The 13,031-nt window shown below is 41.3% G+C and overlaps 2 protein-coding genes across 6 annotated transcripts in view; one reads left to right on the top strand and one right to left on the bottom strand.

Annotated features, from left to right (window-relative positions):
* Positions 1-13,031, bottom strand: part of LOC112221596 — a 96,069-nt gene that overhangs the window by 48,822 nt on the left and 34,216 nt on the right. The window lies entirely within an intron of this gene.
* Positions 1-13,031, top strand: part of LOC112221597 (zinc finger protein 345-like) — a 30,907-nt gene that overhangs the window by 15,469 nt on the left and 2,407 nt on the right. For all 5 annotated transcript variants that reach the window (XM_024383753.2, XM_024383757.2, XM_042303580.1 and 2 more), the window contains 2 exons: positions 12,328-12,409; positions 12,627-12,972. In XM_024383753.2, the coding sequence (XP_024239521.1) occupies positions 12,328-12,409; positions 12,627-12,972 (428 nt within the window). The remainder of the gene's footprint in view (positions 1-12,327; positions 12,410-12,626; positions 12,973-13,031) is intronic.

The following is a 13,031-nucleotide window of genomic DNA, read 5'->3' as shown; positions in this document are numbered from 1 at the left end:
TAATTTTTATCATAGGTACACTTCAACTGTGAGAGACGGAATCTAAAACAAAAATCCAGAAAATCACATTGTATGATTTCAAAGTAATTAATTAGCATTTTATTGCATGACATAAGTATTTGCTACATCAGAAACTTAATATTTGGTACGGAAATCTTTGTTTGCAATTACAGAGATCATACGTTTCCTGTAGTTCTTGCCAGGTTTGCACACACTGCAGCAGGGATTTTGGCCCACTCCTCCATACAGACCTTCTCCAGATCCTTCAGGTTTCGGGGCTGTTGCTGGACTTTCAGCTCCTTCCAAAGATTTTCTATTGGGTTCAGGTCTGGAGACTGGCTAGGCCACTCCAGGACCTTGAGATGCTTCTTACGGAGCCACTCCTTAGTTGCCCTGGCTGTGTGTTTTGGGTCGTTGTCATGCTGGAAGACCTAGCCACGACCCATCTTCAATGCTCTTACTGAGGGAAGGAGGTTGTTGGCCAAGATCTCGCGATACAAGGCCCCATCCATCCTCCCCTCAATACGGTGCAGTCATCCTGTCCCCTTTGCAGAAAAGCATCCCCAAAGAATGATGTTTCCACCTCCATGCTTCACGGTTGGGATGGTGTTTTTGGGGTTGTACTCATCCTTCTTCCTCCAACCACGGCGAGTGGAGTTGAGACAAAAATAGAGCTTTTTGGTCTAATCAGACCACATGACCTTCTCCCATTCCTCCTCTGGATCATCCAGATGGTTATTGGCAAACTTCAGACGGGCCTGGACATGCGCTGGCTTGAGCAGGGAGACCTTGCGTGCGCTGCAGGATTTTAATCCATGACGGCGTTGTGTGTTACTAATGGTTCTCTTTGAGACTGTGGTCCCAGCTCTCTTCAGGTCATTGACCAGGTCCTGCCGTGTAGTTCTGGGCTGATCCCTCACCTTCCTCATGATCATTGATGCCCCACGAGGTGAGATCTTTCATGGAGCCCCAGACCGAGGGTGATTGACCATTTTCTAATAATTGCGCCAACAGTTGTTGCCTTCTCACCAAGCTGCTTGCCTATTGTCCTGTAGCTTATCCCAGCCTTGTGCAGGTCTACAATTTTATCCCTGATGTCCTTACACAGCTCTCTGGTCTTGGCCATTGTGGAGACGTTGGAGTCTGTTTGATTGAGTGTGTGGACAGGTGTCTTTTATACAGGTAACGAGTTCAAACAGGTGCAGTTAATATACAGGTAATGAGTGGAGAACAGGAGGGCTTCTTAAAGAAAAACTAACAGGTCTGTGAGCTGGAATTCTTACTGGTTGGTAGGTGATCAAATACTTATGTCATGCAATAAAATGCAAATTAATTACTTAAAAATCATACAATGTGATTTTCTGGATTTTTTTTTTTAGATTCCGTCTTTCACAGTTGAAGTGTACCTATGATAAAAATGACAGACCTCTACATTCTTTGTAAGTAGGAAAACCTGCAAAATCGGCAGTGTATCAAATACAGTGGGGCAAAAAAGTATTTAGTCAGCTACCAATTGTGCAAGTTCTCCCACTTAAAAAGACGAGGCCTGTAATTTGCATCATAGGTATACTTCAACAGACTAAATGAGAAGTTTTTTTCCCAGAAAATCACATTGTAGGATTTTTTATGAATTTATTTGCAAATTATGGTGGAAAATAAGTATTTGGTCACCTACAAACAAGCAAGATTTCTGGCCCTCACAGACCTGTAACTTCTTCTTTAAGAGGCTCCTCTGTCCTCCACTCGTTACCTGTATTAATGGCACCTGTTTGAACTTGTTATCAGTATAAAAGACACCTGTCCACAACCTCAAACAATCACACTCCACTATGGCCAAGACCAAAGAGCTGTCAAAGGACACCAGAAACAAAAGTGTAGACCTGCACCAGGCTGGGAAGACTGAATCTGCAATAGGTAAGCAGCTTGGTTTGAAGAAATCAACTGTGGGAGCAATTATTAGGAAATGGAAGACATACAAGACCACTAATAATCTCCCTCGATCTGGGGCTCCACGCAAGATCTCACCCCGTGGGGTCAAAATGATCACAAGAACGGTGAGCAAAAATCCCAGAACCACACGGGGGGACCTAGTGAATGACCTGCAGAGAGCTGGGACCAAAGTAACAAAGCCTACCATCAGTAACACACTACGCCGCCAGGGACTCAAATCCTGCAGTGCCAGACGTGTGTGTGTGTGTGTGTGTGTGTGTGTATATATACGTGTGTGAATTGGACCATCTTCCTGTCCTGCTAAGCATTCAAAATGTAACTAGTACTTTTAGGTGTCAGGGGAAATGTTTGGGGTAAAAGGTACATTATTTTATTTAAACCAGGCAAGTCAGTTAAGACCAAATTCTTATTTTACAATGACGGCCTACCCCGGCCAAACCCTCCTCTAACCCGGACAACGCTGGGCCAATACAGCCCGGGATCTAACCAGGGTCTGTAGTGACGCCTCTAGCACTGAGATGCAGTGCCTTAGACCGGTGCGCCACTCGGGAGCTAAATGTAGTGAAGTAAAAGTTGTCAAATATAAATCGTAAAGGTGTTTTACTTTTGTACTTTACACCACTGAAAATTACACCAACAAAACAAAAAACGGATGAGCATTTGTAATGTTATTAAAACAAATGTATTACTAGTAAAAAGTAATGTGGTATATTGTTGCATTTCATTTTTTAACCAACATATCACATGAGAAAATGTACACGGGACAGGAGGTTACCGTGGTAATGCGATTCGAGTCCTGTTTGTAACTGAGATTGAGGGTCTGACTAGTAGAAGCGTTGTCTTCTCTTCCCTAACGGTTGAAACTCAAGCATAGAAAAACCTAGCTTGTGAACAAAACGATGTAAATAGCCAAGAAACACAAGGACAAAGTCTCACTACAGTAGACTTCCGTTTCAAGTAAGTTAATGAATCTGTCACTCAGCTCTTCACATGCGTATCCACAGCCCCCAGCCAGGCAGTGTTGCTGCGTGAGGCAGAAATACTTAGCACATTTTATAGTGTGCATTCGGTTCAGGTCAGGGAGATACAACCATATTCTCTAGAATACCTTAGTAGCTAGCCATAGTCTATAGATAATGCAAATGCCACAGCAACTCCCAGCACACAAAACCTCAACTCAGGGCCGGCGGGCCCGCAGACAGGCTGGGAGAGAGTAAAATGTGCATTCTAATAGGCCTATTTGCCCAACATTGGAATGATATTCTAATATTACACCTTTCCATAACCTAAATAATTGCATATGACATGTAGCCAGCCATATCATTGTTTGAAACCTAGACGTTTTACACAGCCAAGCTTACCTTGCTTTTAATAGCCTATAGCCAAAATCCGTCCATAGAAAAACCCCTGAATATTTCCAAATTATACCATGGAAACCAGCATTTCTACTTTCCAAAGGCAGTAAGGCACAATCATATTGTTGTATCTTCACAGATATTCCCTCTTATATTCTACCATTAGGCTGTATATCCATCTGTCACATTATAAAAACCGCTTGCATCAGGTGCACGTTTGAGAATGGTGTTCTCGTGTAATAGCATTTTAAACTTTCATGCATATGAACGAGACAACACATTGCTGCACTTGTAATGTGAATTATTCATAGTTAATAAACTTTGAAGCTAAATTTTGTGAGTCTTGTCTTTGTGTTTAAACATTTTACTGAGCTCCCGAGTGGTGCAGCGGTCTAAGGCACTGCATCTCAGTGCTAGAGGCGTCACTACAGACCCTGGTTGGATTCCAGGCTGTATCACAACCGGCAATGATTGGGAGTCCCATATGGCAGCGTACAATTGGCCCAGCGTCATTAGGGTTTGTTCTTAACTGACTTTCCTAGTTAAATAAAAAAAATAACTGGAACCACTGTTGTATGCATTTTATATTTTTCTGGCCTATCGTCCCACAACTGTCCCAACATAATTAAAAAGAAATCGTCCCCAGTCGTCCCCCTTAATTGCGAGCCCTGGTTAGAGGTCCTGTTCTGAAATGGACACAGGAAAGCCCTGAACCCAATATGCATACGTTTGTTTTTAAAAACCATTCAGAACGGACCTAAGGACAACTAGACCCGTCCCCGATTTGAGTCAGGGAAGCATCAGAAAAGTATTGTTTTTACAACTTTATTAACCAGAGCTATGGATAGAGAGCCTCAGAGCTCAGCTGCTACTAGGGAGCAGGGGAAGGACCATGTGGTGTGAATGTGAGAGGCAAGGCGGCAGAGATGTTAACAGCAACCACTTAACTCGCTCTAGACTAACTTCTTGCTAGTTTATCATCCCATCCGATTACATACTACCTGTTATGACTGCATTAAACTGAGAGAAGCTAGCTAACTAGGCTAATTGAGTCATTGCTGTTGTCACTAGTTGCCACAGTCAACATTGGCTATATCCTAAACATTCATGAAAACAAACATTTGCTCTTTGGTCTTAATTTAAGGTTAAAGGTTAGGCTTAAAATCAGATTTTAAGAAGCTAAATTGTAGAAATGGGCAGGGTAGAAGTCGACTGATTAATCGGCATGGCTGATTACATAGGGCCGATTTCAAGTTTTACAAATCACTAATCTGCCTTTTTGGATGCTGATTATGGCCGATTACATTGCAATCCATGAGGAAGCTGTGTGGTAGGCTGACCCCCTGTTACGCGAGTGCAGTGTCAAAAGGACCTTGTGGCTGCAATGAGCCAAGGTAAGTTGCAAGCTAGCATTAAACTTATATTATAAAAAACGATCAATCTTTACATAATCACCAGTTAACTACACGGTTGATGATATTACTAGGTTAACTAGCTTGTCCTGCGTTGCATATAATCAATGTGGTGCCTGTTAATTTATCATTGAATCACAGCCTACTTCAACTTTGCCAAAACGGGTGATGATTTATCAAAAGCACATTTGTGGGGAAAAAAACACCTTAGTTGCACAAATGTACCTAACCATAAACATCAATGCCTTCCTTAAAACCTGTTAAAGATAGGGCTGACTACTGCCCCCTTTGGAGGAATTGCGTGCCCATAGTAAACAGAAAAAAAATCTGTCAAAAATTGCTAATATATGCATATAATAATTATTATTGAATAGAAAACACTCTAAAGCTTCTAAAACCGTTCAAATTTTGTCTCTATGTAAAGCAGAACTCTCAGGGCAGCCATTCTCCCAAACTCTCTCTTGGCAACAGAAAAGTTGGGACAATTTTGACGTCATCGCCCCCACCCTTCCCAACCAGCTACAGATCTGGGAACAGTTTCTATCTCTTCAGCGCGTTGTCCCCTTTCAGTGGGGCCTGCCATTGTGAGAATCGCGCGCTCCCTCGAAACCTCCGGGTCACGCGAAAATACATGCACTTTCATGCGCACGTCGGGTCCGGAGCTCTCTTTGTTCCAAGATTCACCAAACGATGTAGGTTTGTCTGTTCACGCTAAGGATTGTTTTGTATGTTTAGAACATGCTAAAGCTCGATTCTGCACTTAGTTTGACCAGTTTAGTCGACATATAATATGTAATTTTGAAGTTTTGATGCGCATCCACTAGAATTTTGCCTGCATTTCGACCGGAATTTGTCGTGTTTGATAACCTAAAGACACAGACTTGAAAACCAAACGCAGTTTTTGGTAAGTATAACTCCTTCCACGTCTTCTGATCGAAGAACATCAAAGGTAAGGGAATATTTATGTGTTAATTATGGGTTTCTGTGGACTCCGAGATAGAGGAGACATAATGCTAATTTCTGAGCGCCGTCTCATATTATAGCCTAGTGAACGAATTCTGTAACGTTAAAAATAAATGTAACACAGCGGTTGCATTAAGAAGAAGTGTATCTTTCTAACTATATGTAGAACATGTATATTTAGTCAAAGTTTATGATGTGTATTGCTTGTTATCTGACGTTAGCTCCGGCAGATATCATCATTTCTCCGGACATTTGAGTAGCATTTTTTGAACATGGCGTCATTGTAAACAGAGATTTATGGATATAAATTGCATATTATTGAAAAAAACGTATGTGCTGTGTAACATGTCCTATTACTGTCATCTGATGAAGATTTTCAAAAGGTTAGTGAATTATTGTTCTTTTAATCCTGCGGTTGTTGATTGCATATTTTGTTCAACGTGGCTAATTCAAATTAGCTGTGTCTTTGGTGGTGGTTTGACATAAATATGTGCTATGTTTTCACCGTAAAACATTTTAGAAATCTGACTTGCTGGCTAGATGAACAAGGTGTTTCTTTCATTTGAGCTATTGGACTTGTTAATGTGTGGAGGTTAAATATTTCTAAGAATATTTTTGCGTTCCATGCGCCACGTCCCAGTTAACGTCGGAAGGGATCGTTCCCAAATGGGAACCCTAACCCGTCATCAGGTTAAAATCCATACACAGAAGTATATATTTTTTTAAACCTGCACATTTAGTTAAAAGAAATTCATGTTAGCAGGCAATGTTAACTTGGGAAATTGTGTCACTTCTCTTGCGTTCAGTGTATGCCGAGTCAGGGTATATGCAACAGTTTGGGCCGCCTGGCTCCGTTGCGAACTGTAAATAATAATTTAATTAAGACCATAAATAATTTGCCAGAATTATCTTTTTTGTTCTGACATGGCACATATTGCACTTTTACTTGGCCGATAACTAATTAGACTAATGTGCCTATAAGAACTCCAACACTGTTTGCATTATTTAAACCAAATTGAACATGTTTTCATTAAATATTTATGTATTATATTAAAAGTTAAAATAAAAAGGCCATAATTCACCCCCATGCAGTGTTCAATGTAAAATTGTTAATCTATTTAGAAAATTCTAATGAAGGGGCATAATAAACTAAATAGAACATCTGTATATCGAAAAGACAGATTTTGGTTTGTAATGTTGAAAAAGGCCAAATTGAGCCCCGTTTCAAATATCATACCCATTCATCCCTAATGACAATACAACTTGAGTTTTGAAAAACATATATTTTGGTTATTGAACTACAGTAAGTGATGTGGATATACACCCGTAAAATAATTGTGGTAATGGAATTTCATCATGGGTCCCTGATCTGTACTACACAGAAACACATAATTATGGATATGAATGTCATTCTCTTCATGATGAAGTATCCTAAATAGATATGCAATATCATCCTTTGTATATTTGGGTATTATTCTTCAAACTAGCTATTATTTGACGACCACGTTTTCACAAGTTGACATCCAAGTACAGCACAGAAGAGTATAGTTCAGTACAATACATTAGTGTATTCAACTCGTGTGCTCTACTGTGTAGTTACTGAATTTTACGCCGTTCTCCTCTACTGTACAGGACTGTAAACTCAACTTTTCTGTGTTCACAATTATTGTATTTTCAGCTGTTTGAATCTGGTGTACAAAATCTAAAGTAAAATTAAACTTAGCAGGAAGCATAGATATAGCATACGTAGAACATATCTAGTGCTTCTTAGACTTGTTGTCAATGAGAATGACAGATCTATTACATATTGCAGCTTCAATAATTAATAAACAACATTTATATCAGTAAAAACACTTGATGTGTGAACTTTATCCTTCCTCATGAGGGGGAGAAATTATAAAATGTCTTAAAAGTAATGTGGGTTTTTGGTAATGGAATTAAGGCACAAGGCAATGTTACTTAAACTCAGAAGGCAGAAAGAATTGTCCTAAACTACACTGAACAAAAATATATAAAACGCAGCATGCAACAATTTCAAAGATTTGAATGTGTTAGTTCATATAAGTACATTTAAATAAATTCATTAGGCCCTAATCTATTGATTTCACATGACTGTGGATACAGATATGCATCTGTTGGTCAGATACCAGAAAACCAGTCACTATCTTGTGTGGCCACCATTTGCCTCATGCAGCACATTGTTGTGAAATTATTAGGTTAGATTACTTGTTATCAAATCAAATTTTATTTGTCACATACACATGGTTAGCAGATGTTAATGCGAGTGTAGCGAAATGCTTGTGGTATAGTTAGATATGTTAGATATTACTGCATGGTCGGAACTAGAAGCGCAAGCATTTTGCTACACTCGCATTAACATCTGCTAACCATGTGTATGTGACAAATAAAATGTGATTTGACCTCCAATGCATAGAGTTGATCAGGCTGTTGATTATGGCCTGTGGAATGTTGTCCCACTCTTCTATAGCTGTGCGAAGTTGCTGGATATTGGAGGGAACTGAAACACACTGTCGTACACAATCCAGACCATTCCAAATATGCTCAATAGGTGACATGTCTGGTGAGTATGCAGGCCATGGAAGAACTGGGACATCAGCTTCCAGGAATTGTGTACAGATCCTTGCAACATGGGGCTGTCAGCTGTGCATTATCATGCTGAAACATGAGGTGATGGCGGGGGATGAATGGCACGACATTGGGCCTCAGGATCTTGTCACGTTATCTCTGTGCATTCAAAAAATGCAATTGTGTTCGATTGTCTGTAGCTTATGCCTGCCCTAACCATAACCCCACCATGGGGCACTCTGTTAAAAACTGTTGACATCAGCAAACCGCTTGCCCACATGACGCCATTCAATGTCTGCCATCTACATTTTAAACCGGGATTAATCCTTGAAGAGCACACTTCTCCAGTATGGAAGGGGAACATTTGCCCACTGAAGTTGGTTACGATGCTGAACTGCAGTCAGGTCAGGAACCTGGTGAAGATGACGAGCACGCAGATTAGCTTCCCTGAGACGGTTTCTGACAGTTTGAAATTCTTCGGTTGTGCAAACCCAGTTTCATCAGCTGTCCAGGTGGCTGGTCTCAGACGATCCCGCAGGTGAAGAAGCCAGATTGAGGAAAAATTGTTAATGTCTACAGTACCAATCAAAAGTTTGGACACTTACTCATTCAAGGGTTTTTCTTTATTTTTACTATTTTCTACTAGTGGTCAACTGATTATGTTTCAACGCCGGTACCGATTTGAGTATATATATATATATATACACACACACACACACACTGCTCAAAAAAATAAAGGGAACACTTAAACAACACAATGTAACTCCAATTCAATCACACTTCTGTGAAATCAAACTGTCCACTTAGGAAGCAACACTGATTGACAATACATTTCACATGTTGTTGTGCAAATGGAATAGACAACAGGTGGAAATTATAGACAATTAGCAAGACACCCCCAATAAAGGAGTGGTTCTGCAGGTGGGGACCACAGACCACTTCTCAGTTCCTATGCTTCCTGGCTGATGTTTTGGTCACTTTTGAATGCTGGCGGTGCTTTCACTCTAGTGGTAGCATGAGACGGAGTCTACAACGCACACAAGTGGCTTAGGTAGTGCAGCTCATCCAGGATGGCACATCAATGCGAGATGTGGCAAGAAGGTTTGCTGTGTCTGTCAGCGTAGTGTCCAGAGCATGGAGGCGCTACCAGGAGACAGGCCAGTACATCAGGAGACGTGGAGGAGGCCGTAGGAGGGCAACAACCCAGCAGCAGGATCGCTACCTCCGCCTTTGTGCAAGCAGGAGAAGGAGGAGCACTGCGAGAGCCCTGCAAAATGACATCCAGCAGGCCACAAATGTGCATGTGTCTCCTCAAACAGTCAGAAACAGACTCCATGAGGGTGGTATGAGGGCCCGACGTCCACAGGTGGGGGTTGTGCTTACAGCCCAACACCGTGCAGGACGTTTGGCATTTGCCAAAGAACACCAAGATTGGCAAATTCGCCACTGGCTCTTCACAGATGAAAGCAGGTTCACACTGAGCACATGTGACAGTCTGGAGGCGCCGTGGAGAACGTTCTGCTGCCTGCAACATCCTCCAGCATGACCGGTTTGGCGGTGGGTCAGTCATGGTGTGGGGAGGCATTTTTTGGGGGGCCGCACAGCCCTCCATGTGCTCGCCAGCGGTAGCCTGACTGCCATTAGGCACCGAGATGAGATCCTCAGACCCCTTGTGAGACCATATGCTGGTGTGGTTGGCCCTGGGTTCCTCCTAATGCAAGACCTCATGTGGCTGGAGTGTGTCAGCAGTTCCTGCAAGAGGAAGGCATTGATGCTATGGACTGGCCCGCCCGTTCCCCAGACCTGAATCCAATTGAGCACATCTGGGACATCATGTCTCGATCCATCCACCAACGCCACGTTGCACCACAGACTGTCCAGGAGTTGGCGGATGCTTTAGTCCAGGTCTGGGAGGAGATCCCTCAGGAGACCATCCGCCACCTCATCAGGAGCATGCCCAGGCGTTGTAGGGAGGTCATACAGGCACGGAGGCCACACACACTACTGAGCCTCATTTTGACTTGTTTTAAGGACATTACATCAAAGTTGGATCAGCCTGTAGTGTGGTTTTCCACTTTAATTTTGAGTGTGACTCCAAATCCAGACCTCCATGGGTTGATACATTTGATTTCCATTGATAATTTCTGTGATTTTGTTGTCAGCACATTCAACTATGTAAAGAAAAAAGTATTTAATAAGAATATTTCATTCAGATCTAGGATGTGTTATTTTAGTGTTCCCTTTATTTTTTTGAGCAGTCTATCTATCTATCACGACTCCCACCAAAGTTGTTTCCTCTCCTTGTTCGGCGGTCAGCGTCAACAGTCTTCTAGCCATCGTCGATCCACTTTTCATTTTCCATTTGTTTTGTCTCATTTTCCAACACACCTGGTTTCCATTTTCCATCATTAAGTGTTGTGTATTTAACCCTCTGTACCCCCCATGTCCTTGTGTGGAATTGTTTGTTTGCTTGTGTACTATGTTACTGGTGCGCGTCGGGTTTTGAACCCATGTAGGTTCTTTTTTTATTGCCGTTGGTTTTGAAATTAAACCGCTCCGGCTATTACCTATTTCTGCGTCTGACTTCACTGCCACCAGTTCCCTAACCCTTACAACATAAATGAAATCAATTTAGTCTCAAATAAATAATGAAACATGTTCAATTTGGTTTAAATAATGCAAGAAGTGTTTGAGAAGAAAGTATAAGTGAAATATGTGCCATGTAAAAAAGCTAACATTTAAGTTCCTTGCTCAGAACAAATGAAACGTGAGTCTTCAATATTCCCAGTTAAGAAGTTTTAGGTTTTATAGGAGTATTTCTCTTTATACCATTTGTATTTCATATACCTTTGACTATTGGATGTTCTTATAGGCACATTAGTATTGTCAGCCTAATCTCTGTGTGCTTCAAGCATGGCTAAGAGCTACTGTTTGAATGAATGCTTACGAGCCTGCTGATGCCTACCACCGCTCAGTCAGACTGCTCTATCAAATCATATACTTAATTATAATAAACACAGAAATACGAGCCTTTGGTCATTGATATGGTAAAATCCAGAAACTATCATTTCGAAAACAAAACGTTTATTCTTTCAGTGAAATACGGAACCGTTAGGGTGGCAACCCTAAGTCTAAATATTGCTGTTACATTGCACAACCTTCAATGTTATGTCATAATTATGCAAAATTCTGGCAAATTAATTACGGTCTTTGTTAGGAACAAATGGCCTTTCAACAGTTCACAACAAGCCAGGCGGCCCAAACTGCTGCATGTACAGAACGCAAGAGAAGTGACACAATTTCCCTAGTTAATATTGCCTGCGAACATGAATTTCTTTTAACTACATATGCAGGGTTAAAAAAAATATACTTGTGTATTGATTTTAAGAAATGCATTGATGTTTATGGTTAGGTCCATTATTGCAACGATTGTGCTTTTTTTCGCAAATGTGCTTTTGTTATCAAGTTGAAGTAGGCTGTGATTCGATGATCAAAGCGGTGCCTGTTAATTGATTATATGCAACACAGAACAAGCTAATTAACCTACTAATATCATCAACCATGTGTAGTTAACTAGTGATTATGGATTGATTGCTTTTTTATAAGATAAGTTTAATGCTAGCTAGCAACTTACCTTAGCTCCTTGCAGCCACAAGGTCCTTTTGATGCTGCACTCGCGTAACAGGCCGTCTGCCATGCAGTCTCCTTGTGGATTGCAATGTAATTGGCATCCAAAAAGGCCGATTACAGATTGTTATGAAAACTCGAAATCGGCCCTAATTAAATCGGCCAACCTCTATTTTTCTACATTGTAGAATAATAGTGAAGACATCAAAACTATGAAATAACACTTATGGAATCATGTAGAAAACAAAGAAGTGTTAAATCAAAATATATATTTTCGATTCTTCAAAGTAGCCACCTGTTGCCTTTGACAGCTTTGCACACTTTTCAGCTTTCATTTGATATCCTATTCAACATGCTCTTATGAACTTCACGTTGGTGCTCATGGGTCTTTTTACATGGAAATGACCTAACATGCTACTGTATTCAATTTACAGCCATCCAAGTGCAGCCAATCCAGAAGAATGTAGGAGTCAATACAAGGTTTACGGAGGACATACCACACAGGGATGTGAACCGGTATAAACTTAAATTTTACTTTTAAGTAGCCCGTAGGGAACTATTCTAAATGAATTGGCTAACGACTTAGGCCACCTGTCCTCCTAATCTATGAGCGACTGTTCAATTGAAAAGTGTCATGCAACTATGCTTAATTACTTTTGAACGGTCTCACTGTCTGGCCTGCTTGCGAAGCCCAATCGGTAGTAACCTATGATTAAAAAATATCTTCTTCCAGGTTAAACTCTGTCACGGTGTACATGGCGAGGAAGTATGTGGTCTATGAAGACTGCCTCCTTCCGTTGTTCAAGACTTGTCCAGTTTGTCGCGGCTCCTGCAGCATCGACAAGTTCATCCAAGACACCCTGCTCACCATCAACCGGTTCTGCAACCACTGTGACCACCGGGGCCAATGGAAGAGCCAGCCCTTTAACCTCCCAGCTGAATACCTATCCCGCTCAGCAGCCAAAGTATCAACTGGCACAACTGATGCTCCCACCGGCACTACTGGCATGTCAACTGGCACATCCACTGATGCTCAGACAGGCACCTCAACAGGCACCTTCAATAATCAGACCTTGAAGGTAGCCTTTATCATTTTTCACTGATCAATGTTTACACTGCATGAATGCAAATTCACACA

This window comes from Oncorhynchus tshawytscha, linkage group LG22 (genome assembly GCF_018296145.1).
Source record: "Oncorhynchus tshawytscha isolate Ot180627B linkage group LG22, Otsh_v2.0, whole genome shotgun sequence".
Taxonomy (NCBI): Eukaryota; Metazoa; Chordata; class Actinopteri; order Salmoniformes; family Salmonidae; genus Oncorhynchus; species Oncorhynchus tshawytscha.
This window is presented reverse-complemented; position numbering and strand designations above follow the sequence as displayed.